The 27,301-nt window shown below is 41.5% G+C and overlaps 1 protein-coding gene across 3 annotated transcripts in view; it reads right to left on the bottom strand.

Moving 5' to 3' along the window:
* Nucleotides 1-27,301, bottom strand: part of RANBP3L (RAN binding protein 3 like) — a 72,877-nt gene that overhangs the window by 29,033 nt on the left and 16,543 nt on the right. For all 3 annotated transcript variants that reach the window (XR_011557798.1, XM_070736399.1, XM_070736400.1), the window contains exons 2-10: nucleotides 20,156-20,211; nucleotides 18,590-18,626; nucleotides 18,088-18,162; nucleotides 17,693-17,767; nucleotides 17,060-17,131; nucleotides 11,112-11,248; nucleotides 10,595-10,677; nucleotides 10,013-10,097; nucleotides 4,105-4,198 (exon numbers count right to left, since the gene is read on the bottom strand). Coding sequence is in view for 2 of the 3 variants with exons in the window: in XM_070736399.1 (XP_070592500.1) it covers nucleotides 4,105-4,198; nucleotides 10,013-10,097; nucleotides 10,595-10,677; nucleotides 11,112-11,248; nucleotides 17,060-17,131; nucleotides 17,693-17,767; nucleotides 18,088-18,162; nucleotides 18,590-18,626; nucleotides 20,156-20,211 (714 nt within the window). In the remaining variant the exon portion in view is untranslated. The remainder of the gene's footprint in view (nucleotides 1-4,104; nucleotides 4,199-10,012; nucleotides 10,098-10,594; nucleotides 10,678-11,111; nucleotides 11,249-17,059; nucleotides 17,132-17,692; nucleotides 17,768-18,087; nucleotides 18,163-18,589; nucleotides 18,627-20,155; nucleotides 20,212-27,301) is intronic.

Genomic DNA, 27,301 nt, shown 5'->3' with positions numbered 1-27,301 from the left:
ACCCGAACTTCCGGGTTCGGTGTTTGGGAGGCCGCTGAGAAGCCCCCCGGCTGTTTTAAAAGGTGACAGCCGGGCGGTGGGGCTTCCCAACGGCCTCCTGAACCCAAACTTTTGCCGAACCTCTGGGTTCGGCGTTTGGGAGGCCGCTAGGAAGCCCTGCCGCCCGGCTGTCACCTTTTAAAACAGCCGGGGGGCTTCTCAGCGGCCTCCCGAACACCTGATACTGGAAGTTCTGATACCGGAAGTTCGGCAAAAGTTCGGGTTTGGGAGGCCGTTGGGAAGCCCCACCACCCGTCTGTCACCTTTTAAAACAGCCGGGGGGCTTCTCAGCGGCCTCCCGAATGCCGAACCCGGAAGTTCGGGTTTGGCGTTCAGGTTCAGGAGGCTGCTGGGAAGCCCCCCGGCTGTTTCAAAAAGTGACAGCCAGGCGGCGGGGCTTCTCGGTGGCGGTGGCGACTGGTTCGTAAGAAGAAAAAAGTTTGTAAGAAGAGGCAAAAATTTTCTGAACCCCGAGTTCATATCTCGGGTTGTTCGTAAGATGAGGGGTTCGTATCATGAGGTACCACTGTAGTCTGATACCTGATATATATATTGCAGTATTCTGGTGCACCACTAGAGACCGCTCTAGGAGTGGAATGGTTGGTTAATAATGATTGGTTGCCTGATGATTCCGGCTATATTTAAGGATCTGTTTCCTCAGAAATGTTTTAAATGGGTTATGAGTTACTAGACCTTCATCACGCCCCAGTTACTATCCGGACGCTATTAAACATAGCATATGACATGTTCCTTTCTGAGGTTGTCTTTGCCTTAAATCAGTCATCCCCCAATCTGGACTCTTGTAGATGGAACTCCCATCACCATCTGGGAGAGGGGCATTTTTGCAGGGGATTATGGAAGAGGCATTTTTGGGAGAGACATTTTTGCAGGGGATTATGGAACTATCAATTTGTTCTGGTTGGGGAAGGGCCAATTCTCAGCGCTTATGTAGGAAGTTAACATCCACCTCTCTCCTAGGAAAATGATATGTTTTAGGAACTTTTAAAAGGTCAGAAGATTTACCCTAAAAGGAAAGCAGAAACTCCATCCCCCCCCCTTTGTCAATGGGTGTTAAAGACTGGGCCAGGCTATTCTACATAATAAAGATCTGCCTCCTTTAGGCAGAGTCATAGTAAGCATTGCTCAAAGCCTTTTCTTTAAAAAAAAACTTTTTCTTTTATTATTTTTTATTTTTAGAATATTACAATATTTTCACACAGATCTGTACACAAAACTGTAGAAATGGTGGTAGACTTTAAGAGAAACCCTTCCACCCTTCCACCTCTCACAATACTAGACAACACAGTGTCAACAGTAGAGACCTTCAAATTTCTAGGTTCTATCATATCTCAAGACCTAAAATGGTCACCTAACATCAAAAACATCATCAAAAAAGCACAACAAAGAATGTTCTTTCTGCGCCAGCTCAGGAAGCTCAAACTGCCCAAGGAGCTGCTGATTCAGTTCTACAGAGGAATCATTGAGTCTGTCATCTGCACCTCTATAACTGTCTGGTTTGGTGCTGCAACCCAACAGGACCGACACAGACTTCAGAGGATAATCAGAATTGCAGAAAAAACAATTGCTGCCAATCTGCCTTCCATTGAGGACCTGTATACTGCACGAGTCAAAAAGAGGGCGGGTAAAATATTTACTGACCCCTCACATCCTGGACACAAATTGTTTCAACTCCTACCCTCAAAACGTCGCTACAGAGTACTGCACACCAAGACAACTAGACACAAGAACAGTTTTTTCCCGAACGCCATCACTCTACTAAACAAATAATTCCCTCAAAACTGTCAGACTTTCTACTAAGTCTGCACTTCTATTCTACTAGTTTTTCTCATCATTCCTTTCACCCATTTTCTCCCATGTTGACTGTATGACTGTAACTTGTTGTATATATCCTAAGATTTTTATTAATATTGCTTCTTCATTGCTTATTTGACCCCTATGACAATCATTAAGTGTTGTATCACATGATTCTTGACAAATGTATTTTTTATTTTATGTACGCTGAGAGCATATGCACCAAGACAAATTCCTTGTGTGTCCAATCACACTTGGCCAATAAAAATTCTATTCTATTCTATTCTATTCTATTCTATTCTATTCTATCTGTACCCGTTTTCTTACATTATATCTACTTAATATTATACATTACATCCTATATTTACAAGTTCTATATTTTTATTGTTCATTTCACATTGTTTCATAGTCCTTTCTTTTCCCCCCTAATCCAATTGTATCATCTGTTCCATGCTTCGTAGTATTCTGAGTTGTTTAGTCCTTTAAATTCCAGCCTATCCATTTCTCGGCACATCTATAAATGTTATCTATAAGTGTGTTTTCTGGTGGAATTGAGTTGTTTTTCCGGTGTTGGGCATATGTTTTATTTATTTATTTATTTATTTTGTCCATTGCACAATGAGAGTTATATTGGGTATACATATATAATGAAGGTTATAGAGGATATACTCATAGTAAAGTATATCTAAGAAAAAATAGAAGGGAAGAAATAGGAATAAAATATATCAGTGAAAGAATAGAATAAATATAGGAAAGAAGAATGGTATAGGAGATATAGGAGAGCAATAGGACAGGGGACAGAAGACACCTATGCACACCCCTTGCTGATCTCTTAGGAATCTGGCGAGGTCAACCGTGGATAGTCTAAGGGTAAAGGGTTTGGGGTTTGGGGATGACACTACAGAGTCCGGCAATGAGTTCCACGCTTCGACAACTCGGTTACTGAAGTTGTATTTTTTACAGTCAAGTTTGGAGCGGTTAATATTAAGTTTAAATCTGCTGTGAGCTCTTGTGTTGTTGTGGTTGAAGCTGAAGTAGTTGCTGACAGGCTGGACATTGCATGGCTATCCTCATGACCGTTACAATATGTATTATCAAATATTGAAATTTTTTGGGATATTGTTTCTTCATTATTCCGAGTAAATAAAATTCAGGGGTAAATTCCATTTCTGTTTCCATTATATCTTGCAACCAATTATAAACTGTTTTTCAGTAACCTTTCATTTCAGGGCATGTCCACCACATATGAAAGAAGGCGCCTAACTTTTTTTTTTACATTTCTAGCAATTCAAATTGGAATTTGGATATATTTTTTGCCAATCTTGATGGAGCTAAAGTGCCATCTATAAAACATTTTATAACAGTTTTCTTTATATGCTACTGATTTTGTAATTTTGCAATTCAGGTTCCAAGCCCTTTCATTACATCATCACCCAGCAAGAGTCAACCAAGCATGGGACTCAAAAGACAACCTACAGAGTTACCCCTGCATGGCCCCATTGAAGTCTGATCAGAATACAAACTCAAATTCAAAGCTGAACAAAGGGTATAAACCTCTCTCTCTGTGTCTCACCCATGTGCTTACTTACTTACTTACTTACTTACTTACTTACTTACTTACTTACTTACTTACTTACTTACTTATTTATTAGATTTGTATGCCGCCCCTCTCCGTAGACTTGGGGCGGCTCACAACAATAACAAGAACAATGTAAAAAACAAATCTAATAATTTAAAAAACACTAAAAACCCCACTATTAAAAGCAAACACACACACAAACATTCCATGTATAAACTGTATAGGCCCGGGGGAGATGTATCAATTCCCCCATGCCTGACGGCAGAGATGGGTCTTAAGAACTTTATGAAAGGCAAGGAGGGTGGGGGCAGTTCTAATCTCCGGGGGGAGCTGGTTCCAGAGGGTCGGGGCCGCCACAGAGAAGGCTCTTCTCCTGGGTCCCGCTAAACGACATTGTTTAGTCGACGGGACCCGGAGAACGCCAACTCTGTGGGACCTAACCGGTCACTGGGATTCGTGCGGCATTTTTGCTAGGACATCAAACCCTGTGGTCCTGTCCACCATTAAAAACCATCTTTCCATTCAGCCACCATGTTTCCAGTGTCCTGCTCCCCACTTGGAACTGAACCCAGAGGGACTTTGGTTACAACACTTAATACAATAATCACATTACACAATGTCATGAAAGCGCAACATCAATTTTATGGCATTGTTTTCTAAGAAACAGCACCTACTTGCCCATGGGTGAATGGTATGGAAATCTGGGCCACAGGTGGGTTCATTTTCACTGATATCCTTGGACTGCAATTCTGGGGGTTTCTGAGGCTTCTAGAAAAATTGCAGAAAGATCTGATTTGAATTAATACAATTAGATCTGGAAAGATAACAAAAATATTGTGAGTGGACTTTTAAACATGTGGAAGGCATTGTAAATGTACACAGTGGCATAGGCTAAGCTGGGCTAGGCTAAAATAGCATTAGGTAATTTGTGGTTCAGTATGTGAGAGAACTCAGACATGGTATTAAATAATGTGCAGGAGGACATCATTATTAGCCTATAATATAATTTATTTGTTTTGGAAGAGCGTGTTATGTGAATACATGACTACGGTTTGTTTAACCTGTTATTAAGGTTCAGTCTGTTGCCTGAACTAAGGCAGTAAATGGTGATCCCATGATCTCACAAACAGTAGAGATAGATGGGTATTTCCTATCCTGTTTTTAATAAAGCAAGTTAATGTGATTTTTTTTTTTTTACAAATATCTTACTATATTGTATAAGTCAAGTGGAAATTTTCTTTCAAAAATTAACTTCGATCCAGATTTTTATCCACAGTAAATAAATTCTGGTGCTCTTTGACTCTAAATTTGAAAAGTGTTTGGAAACTTCAGATTGTGCAGAATGCAGCTGCGAGAGGTATCATGGGCTTTCTTAAATTTGCCCATGTTACTCCAACACTCCACAGTCTGCATTGGTTGCTGATCGGTTTCCGGTCACAATTCAAAGTGTTGGTTATGACCTATAAAGCCCTACATGGCATTGGACCAGAGTACCTCCGGAACTGCCTCCTACCGCACGAATCCCAGCGATCGATAAGGTCCCACAGAGTTGGCCTTCTCCGCGTCCCGTCGACTAAATAATGTTGTTTGGCGGGCCCCAGGGGAAGAGCCTTCTCTGTGGCGGCCCTGGTCCTCTGGATTCAACTCCCCCCGGATAACAGAGTTGCCCCCACCCTCTTTGCCTTTCATAAGCTCCTCAAAACCCACCTCTGCCGTCAGGCATGGGGGAATTGAAATTTTCCCTTCCCCCTAGGCTTATAGAATTTATACATGGTATGTTTGTATGTATGATTGGTTCTTTAAATTGGGGGTTTTTAGATTATTTTTAATATTAGATTTGTTTACATTGTCTTTTTGTTGTTGTTGGCCACCCCGAGTCTGCGGAGAGGGGCGGCATACAAATCTGATTAATAAATAATAAATAAATAAATTATTTATTTTGCATAATTAGAATAAAACATATCCAATATGAATGTTTGTGCATTAAATAGGTAACACATGTTGCTTCAATGCAGATTGGGGATTAAAATTATCAAAATCCTGTTATCTTTTAAGATATGTATCTGGGATAAAAACAAAAGTTGTTATAATTAGCCCTGTTTAGATGGATAGTCTTGATTGTATATACCAAAGTCCTAGCTAATATTTCTAATTTATTCAACAGTACGGTCGAAAATGCTTGGGGCAGAAGCAACATGAATTTTCATAAATTCTCATTTAATTGGAAGAAGCCATTAAGTAGCCATTGGAACATCATCTTTCGGCTGTGGCGAGGAGGGCGTTTGCCCAGGTTCGCCTGGTGCACCAGTTGCGGCCCTATTTGGACAGGGAGTCATTGCTCACAGTCGCTCATGCCCTCATCACCTCGAGGTTCGATTACTGCAATGCTCTCTACATGGGGCTACCTTTAAAAAGTGTTTGGAAACTTCAGATCGTGCAGAACGCAGCCGCGAGAGCCATCGTGGGGCTTCCAAGATTCGCCCACATTTCTTCAACACTCTGTGGCTTGCATTGGCTGCCAATCAGTTTCCGGTCACAATTCAAAGTGTTGGTCATGACCTTTAAAGCCCTAAATGGCATTGGACCAGAGTACCTCCGGAACTGCCTCCTACCGCACGAATCCCAGCGACCGATAAGGTCCCACAGAGTTGGCCTTCTCCGCGTCCCGTCGACTAAATGATGTTGTTTGGCGGGCCCCAGGGGAAGAGCCTTCTCTGTGGCGGCCCCGATCCTCTGGAACCAACTCCCCCTGGAGATTAGAACTGCCCCCACCCTTCCTGTCTTTCGTAAACTACTCAAGACTCACTTATACCGCCAGGCATGGGGGAGTTGAGACACCTTTTCCCCAGGCTTTTTTTTATACTTTATTTTATGTTTGGTATGAATGTGCTGTTTGGTTTTTTAAATAATGAAAGGGTTTTATATGTTTTTAATATTAGATTTGTTCCACTGCTTTATTTTTTTATTACTGTTGTGAGCCGCCCCGAGTCTTCAGAGAGGGACGGCATACAAATCTAATAAATAAATAAATAAATAAACACATTTATCAGCCCTCTGGATATACTTTGCTATTCTGAATTATTCACATGTTTAGATGGCAATTAGAAATGGGCAAATCCAATAATGTATTTTTAAGATGTTGAGAATAAAAGCATTTTAACCATGTTGTATTAGATCAGTGGTTCTCAATTTGGGGGTCGGGACCCCTTTGGGGGTTGAACGACCATTTCACAGGGGTCATCTAAGACCATGGGAAAAGACAAATTTCCCACAGTGTTAGGAACGAAAGCTTCTATTCTGGCATCTTGGAACACATTTTTACAATCCGACCAATCAGGCATTTACAGTAGGAGTGTCCCTCTGACCTTCCTGCCAATCAGCTTAAAGCTCTGTTGGGAGAATTAGACTTATGGTTGGGGGTCACCAAAACTTGAGGAACTGTATTAAGGAGTCGCAGTATTAGAAAAGTTGAGAACCACTGTAATTAGATGATCTTGAATTTGTAATAGAAACATAGAAACATAGAAGACTGACGGCAGAAAAAGACCTCATGGTCCATCTAGTCTGCCCTTATACTATTTCCTGTGTTTTATCTTACAATGGATATATGTTTATCCCAGGTGTGTTTAAATTCAGTTACTGTGGATTTACCAACCACGTCTGCTGGAAGTTTGTTTCAAGGATCTACTACTCTTTCAGTAAAATAATATTTTCTCATGTTGCTTTTGATCTTTCCCCTAACTAACTTCAGATTATGTCCCCTTGTTCTTGTGTTCACTTTCCTATTAAAAACACTTCCCTCCTGATCCTTATTTAACCCTTTAACATATTTAAATGTTTCGATCACGTCCCCCCTTTTCCTTCCGTCCTCCAGACTATAAAGATTGAATTCATTAAGTTTTTCCTGATACGTTTTATGCTTAAGACCTGTGATGTGAATACTTTCCAGTTATCGAATTATCTGATGGGTGAATGGTGTCATTCCCATTTCTTGCAGATTTGTTTGTTGCAGGGGTAGATTCTTACTGGTTCGGACCAGATGACCTGAACTGCTACCTACCCCCTGGTGACATAGGTATGGCATCACAGACTTATTTGGTCAGTGGCGACCAAATCAGTGGGTGCCAGCATATTTTTTTTGGAATTTGTTTCCATTTTTTTTTTACTGTTTGGATGTTGTTTTCTCTGCTGCTGCTTGAAAAATGCCCCTCCCGCCCGCTCCCACATTTAAACTGCCCTTTATTCCTTCACCCGAAGGACAGCTGATCAGCTCCTCAGTTGTATTTCGGGCCGATTCCAGCTATTAAGCATGCACAGAAGCCAAATTGCACAAGGGAATGTGCACGAACAGAATGTGTACATGCACGCAAAATGTCGCGATGTGAATCAATGGCGAAGGTAAGTGGAACCCACCCCTAGTTTGTTGGAAACACTAATTTAATTGCACTGACGTTTCAGCACCTAATAAGACCCACTGACCACAAGGGGGCAATAGAGTGTAGACAAAAAATTAAGGAACTGTCCTGTGCGCCTTTCTACCCCTTCCTTTTTTCTTTAAATTGCTAATCGGAAGGCACCTCACTTTGCCTCTTTCTCCCCAAGTTTAGTTGTATAGAATGCTCTTTGACTTTTCTCATGGCTGAATATACACTGCTCAAAAAGAATAAAGGGAACACAACACAATATAACCCCAAGTCAATCAAACTTCTGTGAAATCAAACTGTCCACTTAGGAAGCAACACTGGTTGACAATCAATTTCACATGCTGTTGTGCAAATTCAACTTTGTACAGAACAAAGTATTCAATGAGAATATTTCATTCATTCAGATCTAGGATGTGTTATTTGAGTGTTCCCTTTATTTTTTTGAACAGTATACAGTGATACCTCTTTCTATACAGGCCTCTACTTACAAACCTTTCTAGATAACAACCGGGTGCTCAATATTTTTTTGCCTCTTCTCAAGAACCAATTTCCAGTTACAAACCCGAGCCTCTGAAACTGTAACCGGAAAAGGCAGGGAGAAGCCTCCATGGGACCTCTCTAGGAATCTCCTGGGAGGAAACAGGGCCAGAAAAGGTGGGGAGAAGCCTCTGTGGAGCCTATCTAGGAATCTTCTGGAAGGAAACAGGACGGGGGAAGGTGGGGAGAAGCCTCTGTGGGGCCTCTCTAGGAATCTCCTGGGAGGAAACAGGGCCAGAAAAGGTGGGGAGAAGCCTCTGTGGGGCCTCTCTAGGAATCTCCTGGGAGGAAACAGGGCCGGAAAAGGTGGGAAGAAGCCTCTGTGGGGCCTCTCTAGGAATCTCCTGCGAGGAAACAGGGCTAGAAAAGGTGGGGAGAAGCCTCTGTGGGGCCTCTCTAGGAATCTCCTGGGAGGAAACAGGGCCGGAAAAGGTGGGAAGAAGCCTCTGTGGGGCCTCTCTAGGAATCTCCTGCGAGGAAACAGGGCTAGAAAAGGTGGGGAGAAGCCTCTGTGGGGCCTCTCTAGGAATCTCCTGCGAGGAAACAGGACGGTGGAAGGTGGGGAGAAGCCTCTGTGGGGCCTCTCTAGGAATCTCCTGGGAGGAAACAGGGCCGGAAAAGGCGGGGAGAAGCTTCCATCGGGCCTCTCTAGGAATCTTCTGGGAGGAAACAGGGCCTCCATCCTCCCTGTGGTTTCCCCAATCGCAGGCATTATTTGCTTTTACATTGATTCCTATGGGGAAAATTGCTTCTTACAAACTTTTCTACTTGAGAACCTGGTCACAGAATGAATTAAGTTCGTAGGTAGAGGTACCACTGTAGTTGACTGTGTGCTAGGCTTTGCCAAGCCTTAAAATAAACATTGTAAATAAGCATTATTACCATTATATATTAAAAAAAACCTGTTCCACTAAGGATTGAAGGGAGTCCTTGGTGTTCTCTGAGAGGTTGGTTATTTTCTCAGATTTTACATTACCAAAACTAGAAGGATCTTTACTGCATTGTGCACTGATGATGTTGCCTATTTTGGTAATGAAATGTCTGAGAGCACCAAGGATCCCTCATTTCAACCCTGAGCTACAAATATTCTCTTCTATCATTATCACTAAGGATGCCCAGGTGAGATTCCTATTCTTGGGGATCTTGCAAGCAGCCACAGAACATTTCAACTCCAAACAATGTTGAAAATATGATTTGTTTAATAGCAACAGGTGAGCATAAAATATTAGATGGAATATTTAATGGGTGGGATTGGGCTGTTACCTTCTGATTGTTTCAGCCGAAATGATTATTCTGAATTTTTTTGAAATAAATATAAATTTTATTATTGGATCAAGTGCTGTTTAAATAGTATACTAGAATAAAATGATATTTTCTACTCTAGGAGAGATCCAAACTTATAAGCAGTCAGTTTTAAACTTTTAATGTATTGTCACTATGAGTATTGCAAATGTTATGAGATATATGTTTGAAAGTTCCAAAGTGAGAAAAATATCTCTTTAACTATAATTTCCTGATCATCTAGATTCGGATTTAACAATGGGAAATGCAAATGACTATACCCTTCAAGCTTAAAATCATTAATAAATTCATTGGTATTAAAGCATTCACTATTACTTACCAAAACTCTTTCTACTATATTTTCTCCAAATACAAAATTAGAATGCTCACTTTCTGAGACAGTTCTGTCTTTGGCTAATCGGTTGCTTGAATTAAAAAAAAGAAATATATATTTGCTTACTTACTTAATTAGAACAATGTATACACAGCTCTAAAATCAAACAAGGCTCTAAATGGCTTATAAAATATTATGAACAGTGACAATAGATGAGAAAGAGAGACAGACAAATAGACAGCCAGACATCAGCCACTGTCTCTCCCGGGGTTACTTTTGTCTCCATTTCAACCTGCGTATCCTATTTTGTAACCCTGAGCTGCAATTTATTTATAGTAAGACCAGTTTATTCTGTCCTTTACCTTGTAAGCCTGTTATAATGATCTAACTTTGAAAAGAGCTTTCCTTCTTCCCTCCCTCCCTTCTTTCTGAAATTTTTGTATCTCTGCTTCAAAATCTGAAAATATGCCCCAGGTTACAAAGCGGCAACCCCAAATTATAATTCAGAATAATTGAAAAGGTTGACCAAATGACTGAATATTTTTTTCTTTCAATCATCATCATTTAAATAGATTTCAATTAACTTACTGCATTGTGCTAGAGCTTGAAACCTGTAGTGGGTGAGGAAGATTTTTGGAGATATCAATTGATGCATAGGTATCTTCAGAATTCTGAAAACAATTCATTAAATCAAATTTATTTCCTGTGCACTCTAAAACACACAAATTGTGATAACCTCTCCGTTTTATTTTACCCACTACAACATTAGCTTCCAGAAGTAAGAAAACTGTAGCGTAAATACCCAAACCTGCTTTTTTAATGGGAACTATTTTTCCCAAAAACCAGAAAAAATAATTTTTCTAATGAAGGCTTTGAAACATTCCAAAGATAATTTTCAATAAGCGGCTGGACTTTCTTGTGTTTTTCCCCCTTGAAAATGTTTTGCTTCTCATGCAAGAAGCTTCTTTAGTTCTTGGATGAGAAGTTTAAAAAAAAATCCAAGTCTACTGCTTGTTGAAAAGCATCTTTGGGATGTTTCAAATCCCTCTTATATGAACTTCATGTCTGCAACAATATGTACTCTTGATGGTGCATTATATTTTACCTGATGGTGTGTTTCATGATTCTCCTCTGGAAGACTTTTTCCAGCTCTCTTCTTTTCTATTCTATATGTAGTTGCTTGTGGTGGTTGCAGTCTTGCAGGCCTTAAAACCTCCCTTTGTCTGTCACTTGTTGGAAGATCTTGAAAAATAAAATATAAAAAGGAATTTAATTCACGCTATTCTTTCCTGGTGACAATCTTCTTAGTGATACCTCGTCTTACGAACTTAATTGGTTACGGGACGAGGTTCTTAAGGTGAAAAGTTTGTAAGACGAAACAATGTTTCCCATAGGAAGCAATGGAAAAGCAATTAATGCGTGCAAGCCCAAAATTCACCCCTTTTGCCAGTCAAAGCACCCGTTTTTGCGCTGCTGGGATTCCCCTGAGGCTCCCCACCTCTGGACTTCCGTGTTTTTGTGATGCTGCAGGGGGATCCCAGCAGCGCAAAAATGGGTGCTTCACTGGCAACGGAAATCCGGAGGTGGGGTTTCCCAGCGGGGAGAGCCTCAGTGAAATCACAGCATCGCAAAATCACTGAAGTCCTCAAAACCCCACCTCCGGACCTCTGTGTTTTTGCAATGCTGCATTTTCACTGAGACTCCCCTGGCTGGGAAACCCCACCTCCGGACTTCCATTGCCAGCGAAGCACCCATTTTTGCGCTGCTGGGATTCCCCTGAGGCTCCCCTCCATGGGAAACCCCACCTCCGGACCTCCGTTGCTAGCGAAACGCCTGTGCTGCTGGGATTCCCTTGAGGTTCCCTTCCATGGGAAACCCCACCTCCGGACTTCTGTTGCCAGCAAAGCGCCCGTTTTTGCGCTGCTGGGATTCCCATGCTGGGATTCCCCTGCAGCATCACAAAAACACGGAAGCCCGGAGGTGGGGATTCCCATGGAGGGGAGCCTCAGGGGAATCCCAGCAGCGCAAAAACAGGTGCTTCGCTGGCAACGGAAGTCTGGAGCCGGGGCATCCCAGCGGCGGCGATAGGTTTGTAAGGTGAAAATAGTTTGTAAGAAGAGGCAAAAAAATCTTAAACCCCGGGTTTGTATCTCGAAAAGTTTGTATGATGAGGCGTTTGTAAGATGAGGTATAGTGCCTGGATAACTTTATTATTGTTCCATGGCAGCTAGATTTCCCTCAGGTTTAGCAAATATTTCACAGTTCTCATTTCCCCTGCACCATTTTAAATATTTCCTCTTTGAAGGTACAAATATGTAGAATAGAAGTGATATACCTGCTTAAATCAAATCTTATGAAACAAGTACTGCAGAACTGCAGAGAAAACAATTGCTGCCAAACTGCCTTCCACTGAGGACCTGTATACTGCAGGAGTCAAAAAGAGGGAGGGGAAAATATTTACTGACCCCTCGCATCCTGGACCTAAACTGTTTCAACTCCTACCCTCAAAACGTCGCTACAGAGCACTGCACACCAAGACAACTAGACACAAGAACATTTTTTCCCCCGAACGCCATAACTCTACTAAACAAATAATTCCTTCAACACTGTCAGACTTTTTACTAAATCTGCACTTCTATTCTACTAGTTTTTCTCATCATTCCTATCCTTTTCTCCCACTTAGGACTGTATGACTGTAACTTGTTGCTTGTATCCTAAGATTTTAATTAATATTGATTGTTTCTTCATTGCTTATTTGACCCCTATGACAATCATTAAGTGTTGAACCACATGATTCTTGACAAATGTATCTTTTTCTTTTATGTACGCTGAGAGCATATGCACCAAGACAAATTCCTTGTGTGTCCAATCACATTTGGCCAATAAAATTCTATTCTATTCTATTCTATTCTGTTCTGTTCTGTTCTATTCTATTCTATTCTATTCTATTCTATTCTACACATGAATGTTTGTTGTGTTGCGAAGGATTCAAAGATAGACGAAGATCATTGCAGGAGTGAAAAAAGCCAAAGGCTTTACTTTATTAGTGGAAAAAGCCAAGAAGCTAAAAGAAGCAAAAGAAACAACTTATCCTAACTTATCCTAACTGCCGCATGAATCCCAGCGACCGGTTAGGTCCCACGGAGTTGGTCTCCTCTGGGTCCTGTCAACTAAACAATGTCGTTTGGCGGGACCCAGGGGAAGAGCCTTCTCTGTGGTGGCTCCAACCCTCTGGAATCAGCTCCCTCCAGAGATTAGAACTGCCCCCACCCTCCTTGCCTTTCGTAAACTTCTTAAAACCCACCTCTGTCGTCAAGCGTGGGGGAACTGAAACATCTCCCCTTGCCTATGTAGTTTTTTGTGTATGATATGACTGTATGTATGTTTTTATATATTGGGGTTTCTTGTTTTTTAGACTTTTTAAATGTATTATTGTTATTTCAGATTCTAACTATTAGATTTGTCATTATATATTGTTTTTATCATTGCTGTAAGCAGCCCCGAGTCTACGGAAAGGGGCGGCATACAAATCTAATAAATAATAATAATAATAATAATAATAATAATAATAATAATAATACATAATATCCTTAACTTATTTCACACAGCACCCTTTTATGATTCACTGTTCTCTATTGCCTAATCCAGTTAATACACATGCACAGTTCTACATGATGTTGTAATTCATAAACATGCCAACATATCCTAGATAACGCTGCAGGTATAATGATAGGAGTTTACCGGAAGCTTTGAGAAAGCTAGGCAAAGGAATGCGTCTAATGGTACCAGCTAGCACGCTCATCCCTTTGATGATATCACAAAACACATGCTGACACATGCTAAATTAGGCTAACAGCGTAATGTGAGCTAAGCACCTATGTGTAGTTTCTGGTCGCATGTGGGCGTGCCCATCAATATGGCCTTTGACCTACACAAGGAATACTACAGATGTTTAAGCATTTAACTTTCACGCATCATGTATCAGAATCGCCTGTCTGCTACATAGTCTATAAGTCCTGCACACAACGATACAGTTCTTCCATAAGCTAGTTTTATGGCAGATATCGGAAAAGCTATAGTTGGAATAGAAAACAAACAGTCGAAAGCTCTAAGATTCAAATTGTATCCAGAATAGTCACAAGGTTGAAACCTTACATCTCTTTATTTTTATGGTTTATGACAGCTCAAGAACTGGTTGTTCCTCTGTAGGAAGAGTGACCGACAGCAGCATTCCACCATTGAAACAAAATGTTCTTTCTGATAAAAGCAACATCATTGCATATCGAGTCTTTTGTACATGTGTTGTGCAGTAGGCTTATGACTGTAATTGAGCCCACAATTTTGATCGTTTTGTCCTGATATCAGGCCGGGATTTTGCCATATCTGATTCTATGACCTTTTTTGTGGATGTTGTGATGCCACAATTGTTAAGGGAACCCATTGTCGGCTATGGGGCAGATTATGAGACAGAGGTAAGCCCCAGCTTCTGGCAAAAAAGGTAAATTATAGTCATGTGACTATGGGGTTTTGCCAACAGCTGTAAATGCTGGCCAGTTACCAAAGTATCTAAAGTGCATGACTCATCCGGGGGAGATCTTGGATTAGATTAGATTAGATTTACAGTGATCCCCCGTTTATTGCGTCCCCAACCATTGCGAATAGGGTACTTCGCTATTTTTCAACCCGGAAGTCAAAAATACCATCTACGCATGCGTGCCGGGCACGCATGCGTAGATGGCAGCGGCTTCCCTGGGTCTTCCCCCTCTTGCTGGCGTCAGCGAGGAGTTTCCCCACCGCCCACGCAAACTCCTCGCTGCCGCCCGCCCTTCGCCCGCCCACGCCGTTCATTCTCACCGCACGGGCCTGTCCACGCTGTCTCTCGGCGCTTTCCAGCTGAGTCCGGGAGCGAACTCGCTCCCCGACTCAGCTGGAAAGCGCCGAGAGACAGCGCCCCCCGGACCCCCAACCCGGGTTTGGGGGGTGGTAGGAAGCTCCCATTGTTGGCGGAGACCTTTTAAAACACTCGCGCGGCTTCCAGGACTCGGTTTGGAAGCCGCGCGAGTGTTTTAAAAGGTCTCCGCCAACAATGGGAGCTTCGTAGCACCTCCCCCGAGCCCCCAACCCGGGTTTGGGGGGTGGTAGGAAGCTCCCATTGTTGGCGGAGACCTTTTAAAACACTCGCGCGGCTTCCAGGACTCGGTTTGGAAGCCGCGCGAGTGTTTTAAAAGGTCTCCGCCAACAATGGGAGCTTCGTAGCACCTCCCCCGAGCCCCCAACCCGGGTTTGGGGGGTGGTAGGAAGCTCCCATTGTTGGCGGAGACCTTTTAAAACACTCGCGCGGCTTCCAGGACTCGGTTTGGAAGCCGCGCGAGTGTTTTAAAAGGTCTCCGCCAACAATGGGAGCTTCGTAGCACCTCCCCCGAGCCCCCAACCCGGGTTTGGGGGGTGGTAGGAAGCTCCCATTGTTGGCGGAGACCTTTTAAAACACTCGCGCGGCTTCCAGGACTCGGTTTGGAAGCCGCGCGAGTGTTTTAAAAGGTCTCCGCCAACAATGGGAGCTTCCTAGCACCCCCCAAACCCGGGTTGGGGGCTCGGGGGTGTGCTAGCGAGCCTCCCATGTCGGCGGGGATGTTTTAAAACACCCGCGCGACTTTCCAATGAGTCCCGAAGACAAACGCGTTGTCTTCGGGACTCATTGGAAAGTCGCGCGGGTGTTTTAAAACATCCCCGCCGACATGGGAGGCTCGCTAGCACACCCCCGAACCCCCAACCCGGGTTTGGGGGTGTGCTAGCGAGCCCCTCATGTCGGCGGGGATGTTTTAAAACACCCGCGCCGCCCCCAATCTTAGGCTCCTCGCTAGCGCTGCGGAAGTAAAAACACCCTCTGCACATGCGCAGAGGGTGTTTTTACTTCCGCAGCGCTACTTCGCGAAAACCCGCTCGTTGCGGGGGGTCCTGGAACGGAACCCTCGCAAAGAGCGGGGGATCACTGTATTGGATTTATATGCCGCCCCTCTCTGTAGACTCGGAGCGGCTCAAATCTTGGAACTTCAAATCTGGGTTATAAATCCCATTTTTGGGCTACACCATAATTTTGAACAGTTACTAACTGTCGTAAGCTGAGGACTAACCTATAAGGTCAAATTCATCCAAAAGAGGTAGAGTGTTCAGTACAGCACAATAATACCATACTACTTGATGAAAAGAAACAGAGCTGTGTCAGTCACTGATTGATATCTATGCTTTCCCATTTTCCTCGATCTTTTACCTTTTCTATTTCCTTCTCTGTTGTGGTTAGCTCTGGCCCAGCTCCTGCTCCAAGGACTGTGGATGGGGGGGAGACATCCACATGCCGCAGGCCTGTTTTGCTCCCGGTGGAATCGGCTGATGAAGGCTCCTCTGACCAAGAAGACATGAGTGACAGGGAGGAGGAGAGTGTGGCAGACAGCTCAGAAGGAGATCAATTATCTAGCTCCTCCATGGATTCAGAACAAGAGTTAATGATACAGCCACGCATGTGGAGAGCGATGCATAGGCAGCAACAACTGAGAGATTATTATCAAAGAAAACGAGGCCACCTGTGGTTGGGTGGGGCTGTGGGTTTGCCCATTGTGGAGGATTATCTGATCGTTGTGTTTCATGCCTGCCTTGCTGGCTTCGACCTTTGTGTGCTGATTTCCCCCCGCTTTGAAACTAAACCAGAGCAAAGTGTGTTTCACTTTGTGAAAGAAGAAGGACTGTGTATTGCCTCACAGCTGCAAGCTAAGTATCTCAGAACTGATAAGGGACGTGTACAAATTACCAGTTTGTTTGGAGACAAGTGCTCTTTGCTATACAAAAAGAGTGCTTAGTTTATTTGAATTTTCGGTATAAAGAACATTGTTTTGAATTTTCAAACGTGTGTGTGTCTGAAATTTGTATCTGTGAATTTTCGGGAGGATTCTACCAGAGTGCTCGAAAGAACACTTCTCTACTATCTTTTACACACCAAATGGGGGACAAGAAGTATAATTAATAAATAATAAATAAATGCATTTAAATAATTCTCCCTACCTTGTTCTGTTGCTTTTACATCAATACAATCTTCTGAGAAGTCTGAAGTCATGAATACATTGTTCTTCTTTACTACAAAGCAAACATTTTCCAAAATGTTCAACAAAATTTGTGTCCCTTTTCCCCAGATGTTATATTATACCCAGCTTTATCTTTTCAAGCTTTTCCAAGATTTTTAATGTTGTTGACTTTTGTTTTTTTGTTTAAAAGAATGGCAGCCAGTACACCTAAACTCATCAAAGCTCTCTTACAGAGATAATTGACCAAAGGGACCAGCCTGAAGATACAGACTAGCCCTTTGGAATATATATATTTTTTGAGCCAACAAGCCGATGGAGATAACAGAGGACAAGGAAGCTGGAGCCAGCCACAGCAGATTTGTGATATAATAATTTAATTTATTTTAGCAGGAGTCTACTACTGATATGCCATTCTCCGTCAGAACAATAAAGTGGTACAAGAATGAAATTAATTTGAATGAGTAATTTGAAAAATGCAAAGAGAGAGGAGGGAGGGGGAGAGAGAGAAAGAAAGAAAGAAGAAAGGGATAGAAAGAAAATAAAGAAAAAAGGAAGAAAAACATATAAGTTTCCATATCAATGTATTCACTTTCTAGATCAACTTTTAAGTTACCTGGCTGAGAAGGTGGAAACGATGGAATGATGATAAAGGATGATGTTCTTGCTTGTTTCTTGGGAGATACAGTTTCTGGAAATGTAAATAGTTAAATAGTTTTCCCCCCAGTAGCATTTTACATTTCATAATCTTAAGAAAGCTATTTATACCAGTAGTTGAATGCTGACTTATTTTCGCTAGCAAGTAAGATGGGTTTTGGGAATTATTCTTTTAATTTCCCCTTACTGTCATTCTGCTATCATTTATTTTAAATAAATTTTTTGAAATGGTTAGAAATAAAAGCATGACATTCACCATTTAAGTCCAGGATGTAACATTTTAAAAAAAATTGGGAAAGTTGTACTTGTCCAAGTAAATGGAACATGAACCAATGGTTAAGAGGGAAGCCTTACCTCTATAGCACTCAGACTCAGAGGACTGAAAAGAAAAATATGATGCTCTTGCACGTTTTCTTGATCCACTGGGAACTAAAGACAGAAAAAACATAACACCATAATAATAGTATCAAACTCTAGCCAATCCCAGTAATATATAGGTAGTCCAGAGGTGGGTTCTTACCGGTTCATACTGGTTTTATAGAACCGGTAATAATTTGGTGGCCTAGGTGGCTGGAACTGGCAGCAACCCAGGCCTGCCATGCCCCCAGCCTGGTTTTCTTGGTGGTGTCATCTTGTATTTTGCTTCTACGCATGTGCAGAAGCTTTGTTTTAATACTGTGCATGCATATGTGTGCAAAGTGCACATCTGATGTGAAATACATACACAGTGTGTGTCCCTGGGCAAACCAGCAGTAAAGAAATCTGGAACCCATCCCTGAGATAGTCCTCTATTTATAACCATTCATTTACAACACAGAAAAAATGGCTTATAACTGGTCCTTGAACTGGTCCTTACCATTTTCAGTCTTGTGTACTGGACCTTCTGCAGGCCTCTAAACAAAAAGAAAGATTGGTTAGATTGGTTAAGATTTTCTTAAATGAAAATTATTGCAAAAAAGGGTGAAGCCAAAGAAAGGAATTAGTTGGTGGCTGTCAGCACAAAGTGGCAAATGCCTATTTTAGTGGCTCAAATCTATAGCTTTCTTCCTGCTTTTCCATGAAATAATAGTCTTTGCACAACACTTGGCAATCTTGAAGTCAATCCATTATTGAGCCTTTGCATGATATGGTTCTTGAATGTTTATATTCTTTTTAATTTTTTAAAATTATATTTAAATAAGTACACACAAAACAAAACAGACATACAACTAACATTTGGGGCATTTATAGCCCCTCTTCTGTCAGAAAGTGTTATCGGATATATGCACATTATACATTGCTTTGTTAGTGTTATGATTGCATAGTCTTTATGCTACTAATAAAATTCCTTCAAGAACCTTTATTAAACTACTAGACGATATCCCCATGTAATTTTCACTACCTCACTGCATTTCGCCCGCCCCCCCTGCCCGGGAGCCTAGGAGCACCTACTAGATGCCTGTATCAGAAGGTCAAGAAGCAGACAGGAATATCTTTATGGGGAAAAATTAAGAAAATAAGTCTATGAAATGAAGTCTGGAGTGTATATCTCTATGGAACAATGACCACACCCAGAGAGTATAAAAAGAGGATTTCTGGGTAAAAAGAGGTGTGGTGTTACAACGTGTCATAATAGTGGCAGTGCTAGATCCAGAGTTCCAGAAATGCTTTGCTGGCAAACTGTTGCTTTCCCTTTAACATCATTACGCAGAGATGTAGCTGTTTAGAGACTCTGAAGATTTATATTGGTATGTTTTAAAAAGGCATGTAATCACTGTGGAATGTTCTAATTAGACCCGGCTTCCAGCCTGCAGTAAGCTGCGTTATCTATCAGCTCAACTTGACTGGGAACGTTGCCATCAGAAATGATTCTGCTTTGTAAATTTTGTTTCTAAAATACAATTTTGTTCTGGTTTGAACTTTTCGCCAGTGGGCGGTTCTTTGTTCTGATCCTGAAGCAGAACAATTAATCCTTATGGTTTTCAAATAGTTAAAGAATCAAATTCCCCTCCCCTCATTAGTTTGTGTCACATTGTCCAATTAGCAGTCCCAATATTGTTTTAGCAATGGTAAAACCTTTAGCCTTAGTAACCCAGATGGCTGAACGACTTTGGTTCCCACAGAACTGGATTCTTGTTGTTGTCTGTTGTCTGTAACTGGTATTCCACAGGTGGTTCCCCTCCTCCCCCCAGTCTGTGTAACAACAGAAAAACGGCAACAGTTGAAATCAGCACAGTTCTGCTTTATTATTATTATTATTATTATTATTATTATTATTATTATTTAGATTTGTATGCCGCCCCTCTCCGAAGACTCACTTTGAAGTTGACACCGACATTCAAATAAACTGTCAATCCCACTTTGCCCACTAGGTGGATCCACGTACACGGAGTAAATTATTTTAAACAAATACCAGAAGAATGGGAGGAGTTTCAGGCCTTACCTTGCAAGGTCGTTCCTTCTTGAAGACAAACATGGGTTGTGCAATCACTGAACTATCTGGAAGTAGAACAGAAAATTTGAACATGAAATCATTGTTCACTGCATATTTCTATTTCTTTTCCTCTTTTTCTTTTGAAAAAAGCAATTATTTGGTCTTTAAAATTCAGACATGCCCCCATATAAAAAAGACATGGAAAAAACTCCAAGGATGGATTCATGATATTACTACAATTACACTAAAATTAAAACCAGAGATCTTTCTTTTAGGCATAATAAATCCAAAACTTAAAAAAGATCATTATTATTTGATACAGCACATGATTACTGCAACAAGAATTACAATAGCACAAAACTGGAAAAAAGAAGAAACACCATCAGAAAGAGAAATGATTAAAAAGATATATGACTGTGCAGAAATGGATAGATTAACCCAAAAACGTAAAAACAAAGAAGACTCAAAATATGAAATTTGGAATAAATTTTACGACTGAGTAGAAACAAGGAAGAAAGACAAAAAACCAAAATCAAAATAAGAATATAAATAATAACAATAATGGTAGTGAATAAACAATATGTTCTGAAAACCATCAGGTGACACGACATTAAGATCAATCCAATCTGATTTTAGATTAATTGCATGACAGAACAAATCTGTAACAACCGCTGATGCCATATGCTGCACATTGATATGTAAAAGAAATCTGGAACTGTTAACATAACAGTTCAAAGGGGGGGAGTGGGATAATTAAGGGCAGTATTGTATAAAATATCTGTATAAAATATTTAGAATTTAAGTACAACGACTATATAATTATGATTGCGTTCTGAAATGATATAAAATACTTGTACAAAATATTTAGAATTTAAGTACAACGACTATATAATTGTGATTATGTTCTGAAATGGTATAAGATGATATAAGATGTAAAACAACATATACAGTAATACCTCATGATACGAACTTAATTGGTGCAAGGAGGAGGTTCGTATGCCGAAAGGTTCGTAAGACGAAACATTGTTTCCCATAGGAAACAATGTAAAGTCAATTAATCCGTGCAACCAAAAACCCCCCGCAAAAAAACGGCTTTCGGCAACTGCTGGGAAGCCGCGCGGCTGTTTTAAAAGGTGACAGCCGGCCTGGGGGGCTTCCCAGCACCCCCCCGAACCCGGGTTCGGGGTTCGGGGGTGCTGGGAAGCCCCCCAGGCCGGCTGCGACCTTTTAAAACAGCCGTGCGGCTTCCCAGCATCCTTTGTTCAGAATCTGTCTGGAAGTTGATGGGAGGATTGTGGATGTTGGCAGAACCAGAGTGGTCCATGTGATGAACTGTGGGGGAACAGGGAATGAACTTTAAACTGGGTGGAGAAACCCATGGGAATTTAGATTTGAGTTTCTCCAATTCGTGCTAACATGAGTCTGTTAATAAATAAATTGGAACTTAGAGGAAGGCCAAGCCTCGGACTCTGATTTATTTCTCAGATGTTATTTGGAACGCTGAATGTATTGCTATCACATATTAGTCAAAATCTATCCAATTTGTCTAATATTAACAATATATAATTTGTTTGTTTGTTTAATTGATATCTTCCCTTTCCTCTAGTGCAGGGGTGTCAAACTGGTGGCCCACAGGCCAGATGCCAAGCTGACCCCAGCTCCACGAAGGGAAAAAACCCATTGTGATACGTCACATGATGGCATCATGACACTGTGAGTTTGACACCTATGTGCCTAGTGCACAGGTATCAAACTCGCAACGTCACGTTGTCCTCATGTGACATATTGTGACTTTGTCCCCCTTCATTAAATTAGGGGGTGGGTGCAGCTACTGTGTGACGCATAGGCTGTGAGTTTGACACTCCTGCTCTAAATGGTTCATCGTCTTCTCCGTTCCATTTTTCTAAGAACATAAGAAGAGCCACGCTTAATTAGGCCAAAGCCCACCAAGTCCAGCATTCTGTGTCACACAGTGGCCCACTCATTGTCCATGGGAATCTTGAGCAGGAACAGAAGGCAAAACCCTCCCTTTCCCTTGACCCCCAACAAATGGTACTCAAGGGAACCCTGCCTGCCTCAACCAACATAGAGGCGGCACTTGGACATCCGTTTCAATAACCACTGATACATTTGGCATCCAGGAATCTGTCTAATCCTGCCTTGAAGCTATCCAGGTTGACAGCTGTCACGACCTCTTCTGGAAGTGAATTCTATAAACCAACGATCCTCTGGGTGAAGAAATATTTCCCTTTATTTATCCTCACTTTCCTACCTATGAGCTTTAGGGAGTGCCTCCTCATTCTAGTATTGGGTGATAGAGAAAATAATTTTTCTCTATCAACCTTTTCTATCTCATGCATGATTTTATACACTTTGATCAAGTCAACTCTTAAACACCATCTTTCAAGGCTGAAGAAAGCACTGTATTACCTATGAGCTTTAAGGAGTGCCCCCTTGTCCCAGTATTGTATCCACCTTTTCTATCCCATGCATGATTTTATACACATCTGCCAGACAACCCCGTGGATTGAGAGATGGCATGCCCCAAAGCCTCCACTGAAATTTCATAGATGAGAGTGGACTGTTTCAGGTTCTCCCTGGTCTTAGTCCGACATCTTCACTACTACATCAGTAAAGATATCTCCCTCTTTCAGTGGAGACTAAAATATCCATTGACTGGTGTTATGTCCTCCGACTTATGCTGCTGTCAAAAGCTGAGGCAGCTGCAAGCTGAGTCTGATTGGCTAAGATGCGAGCAACCAGCAAGTGGAAAAATGGGGTGTTACTATTGATTCTTGGCTTGACAGCTCCAGTATAAAAGAAGCTGTCAAACTGGCTGCGTTTTCTGTTTCATTCTGAGGTTTTACTGCAGTACAAGTTGAAGGGGTTTTAAACAGTTTCTTAAAGGGTTTTTTCCTGAGGTTCTTTTTAAAGTTATCCTTTCCTGGTATACTTTAGAACACTACACCAATATATGTATAGTTGTAGAGATTCATTTAATAAAAGGTCTCATATTTGATAATATTTTTGCTATGAAAGACTTAACTTTTGGACTTGCCAGATATCCAGATTTCCGTATTGATATAATTATTAAATTTGCATACACACACATTTGGAATACTTGGAATAAATTCTTTTGAGTATATTATGCTTAATTTTTAATAAACATAAATTAAAATGACATGATTTTGCAGCATAACATTCTTTTAGCTGCATTAAAGTTATTGGTTGTTCTGCCAGGCTCTCTGTTAGAAGCCTCCCGAAAATTCACGGGTACAAATTTCAGACACACACACGTTTGAAATTTCAAAACAATGTCTTTTATCACAAAATTCAAAAGAAACAAAGCACCCTTTTTGTATTGCAAAGAGCACTCTTCCCCAAAACAACCTTGTCGGCTGTACAAGTCCCTTAATCAGTCCTTAAGTACTTAGCTAGTAGCTGTGAAGAAACATCACAGCCCTCCTTCTTCCCACAAAGCGAAACACACACACACTTTACTCTGCTTTGGTGTCAAAGGTGTGAAAAATCCACAAACAATGTTCAGACACAGCGAGGCACGATCCTGAAGAACTGCGATCAGATAATCTTCCACAATGACCAAACTAGCACGCTGCTATTTATAGCAGCAGCTCTAATTACTGGAGCCCTACCCAAACACAGGTGGCCTCTCTTAGCTCCTGTAATATTTCCTCAATTGATCTCTTCGATGCATAGGTCTGCGCCTGCGTGGGTCTAACACTTCGTCATCCGAATCAACCGAAGATAATGGTGATTGGCTTCCTGGGCTGTGTGCCAAGCCCCCCTCTTCCAAGTCACCCCACCTTCTTCTTTGTCTGAGGAAACTGCACTCCCTGACTCTGCCAGCAACAAAACAGGCCTAGGACCTCTTGACGTTTCCCCTGCCTCCACCTCCACATTCCCTGGGGCAGGAGCTGGGCCAGAGCCAACCACAACATTGGTCAAACTGGTTAAAGTTAAACTGGTTAAATTGGTTAAAGTTCTTGCATTAAAGTTATTGGTTATTGGTTAAAGTTAAACCTTTAGTTAAAATAAACGTGTTGCTGTTTAAACCCTGGCCTCGCCTCTGTTTCTGTCACCCAGGTTTCATGAATGAAACAACTGGCCATCTTGTAATCAAAGAATTATTCTTTGACATTTACTAGAAGTAATGTTAATGTGAAAGTCCAATAAAGATCTATGTGTAATCATACACCCTTTTTAAAAAGCCATAATGTTTGCTTGTACACAGGACTCAATTTATAAGAACATAATAAAATATTTATCCCAAATTATTAATAATTATAGCCCTGAGCTGCAGAAACTTGGCTGGAATTCTATTCCTCCAGGGAGCTATTGAAAATTGAACTGCTTATTTAAAGAAAAACAGATTAACACAGCTCACAAAGCTATAATTTGAGCCCAGTTTGAATCATCTCTTGCCTCAAGACTTGAATAACAGGTCTAAGTATACCTCAAGGAAAACATATAAACCTATTAACTGATTCATCACACTTACATTTGAGATATTTATAGAAAACTTGGGCTTAATTGGTATGTTTATTAATGCTAGAATATTCTGAAACCATTCCCAAGTGTGAAACTGACACTTTACAAGGTACCCTTTGTATGTAAGCATATATAAACACATGAATATACATATCTTCCAAAACTTTAAAATGATAATAATTTATTGATTGATTGATTGATTAGATTTTTATGCCGCCTTATTCCTCAGACTCAGGGTGGCTCACAACAAAATATATGGGAAGAAATTGCTGGGTGCCCTGTCACTGTATCAATCAAAAATATTATGAAAAGGATGATGATAAATAGCATTTTCTGGAAGAAAAAAAATAATTTCCCCAAACTTTGTATCTGGAAGCATTTTTAATATCAGAAGCTGCACGTTTTATCAATTCTCAACTCAGTACATAGTCAAAGCAATGGAAACTGCAGTTTAATGTTTCCAAATGTAAAATAATGCACTTGGGGAAAAGGAATCCTCAATCTGAGTATTGCATTGGCAGTTCTGTGTTAGCAAAAACTTCAGAAGAGAAGGATTTAGGGGTAGTGATTTCTGACAGTCTCAAAATGGGTGAGCAGTGTGGTCGGGCAGTCGGAAAAGCAAGTAGGATGCTTGGCTGCATAGCTAGAGGTATAGCAAGCAGGAAGAGGGAGATTGTGATCCCCTTATATAGAGCGCTGGTGAGACCACATTTGGAGTACTGTGTTCAGTTCTGGAGACCTCACCTACAAAAAGATATTGACAAAATTGAACGGGTCCAAAGACGGGCTACAAGAATGGTGGAAGGTCTTAAGCACAAAACGTATCAGGAAAGACTTAATGAACTCAATCTGTATAGTCGGGAGGACAGAAGGAAAAGGTGGGACGTGATCGAAACATTTAAATATCTTTAAGGGTTAAATAAGGTCCAGGAGGGAAGTGTTTTTAATAGGAAAGTGAACACAAGAACAAGGGGACACAATCTGAAGTTAGTTGGGGGAAAGACCAAAAGCAACGTGAGAAAATATTATTTTACTGAAAGAGTAGTAGATCCTTGGAACAAACATCCAGCAGACGTTGTTGGTAAATCCACAGTAACTGAATTTAAACATGCCTGGGATAAACCTATATCCATCCTAAGATAAAATACAGGAAATAGTATAAGGGCAGACTAGATGGACCATGAGGTCTTTTTCTGCCATCAGTCTTCTATGTTTCTATGTTTCTAGTACAGGATTTCTGAAAGAGCACCTTGGGCAAATTAAAAAATCCAATACTATTTCAAAGCGGAGCCAATATTGGCAACCTGATCCCCTGTTTGACTATTTGTATAATCAGAGAATTCTTCCTGAACTGCAATCTGAACATTCTTCCTTGTAATTTTTATCCCCTGGTGTTCTGCCTGACATGTGGGCCATGCAACAAGGCAGTGTACGAAAACACACACAGACTGAGGATTATGAAACTCAAAGTTATATTTCTGTACAAATTGGCTTAGAACCACAATGACTGCAGTGGAATGTTGGTTTACAACCAGTGAAGGGCTACCAAATTTTTTACTACCACACTGTCGGCGTGACTTATGCAGGATGCCCAGCATTTTCTTTCAACTTTCAGTGCAAATTGGGTACTCTGGGGTGGAACTCCATTTTTGCTACCCCACTGCATTACCCCTGTCTGGGCAGTAGCTCACCCCTGTTTACGATCCAAAGGTCAGGGTTAATGGCTCAAGCCGGCAACCAATGTCTCTTAAGTGAGCATCTGCAAAGTACTCACTTGACTGGGTTGCAGAGGTATAATGTTCTCAAAATCAAATGTCCAACAACGAGGCTTAAATGTCTCAAGATTTAGTTGAGGAACTCCTGTATCCTTGTTCCTGTTACCTGCCAAACGATAACTCCCACACAGCTTCTCGCAAGCCCTCCCCTTTTGAAGCCTGATGCAAGCTTTCCTAATTGCTTCCAGCTGTGCTTTAGAATCTTTGTCTGCGTCTGCGCAGCTGCTCCTGGTGTCCCACCATTCCGCGCTCTCCTTCCCGGGTCAACCCCCGACTCAGGCTGGGTAGCTAGGCGAACGGATGCTGCCAGAAGCATAAATGCTGCCAGTGCTGCTTCCACCCATGCCTTCTGCTTGCACCTCAGGCGGGAGGTGGCCGCATGAGGCTGGAGGGGAGCCGGGCAGAAGAGAGGGAAGCTCGTCCGAGGCCAGGAAGGAGGAAAGAAGAAAAAAGCAAGGAGTGCAGACATAGCAGCAGCAGGGGGAAAAAAGAGACCAGAGCCGAGACCAGTAATCCAGGAAGTGACATCCACCAATCAGCTGGAGCTGCGCACATATCTTGTGTTCCACCCCAACCTGCCTGCTGCCCACCCTTGCCCCTGACTCAGTGTGATCAGATATTGATAAATCACTGTGTACCAAAGCTTTAAGGCCACTGAGAGTTGGCAAGAGTCAAGCATTTTTTAATACCAAAATTAGAAGCAATTTTTTAAATAGCTGAAGCTCTGAGTTGGGAGGAACTGAGAATGTGTCCGTGATTGGTTGATTTCCCAATGGCAGTGAAGACACCACTGTGTTATATTAGAGAACAACAGACTGATTCTTTTGGCCGAAGTGGTTAAGAATGCTGGGAGTTGTTGTTCAGTAAACCT

Source organism: Erythrolamprus reginae, chromosome 2 (genome assembly GCF_031021105.1).
Source record: "Erythrolamprus reginae isolate rEryReg1 chromosome 2, rEryReg1.hap1, whole genome shotgun sequence".
In the NCBI taxonomy this organism is placed as follows: domain Eukaryota; kingdom Metazoa; phylum Chordata; class Lepidosauria; order Squamata; family Dipsadidae; genus Erythrolamprus; species Erythrolamprus reginae.
This window is presented reverse-complemented; position numbering and strand designations above follow the sequence as displayed.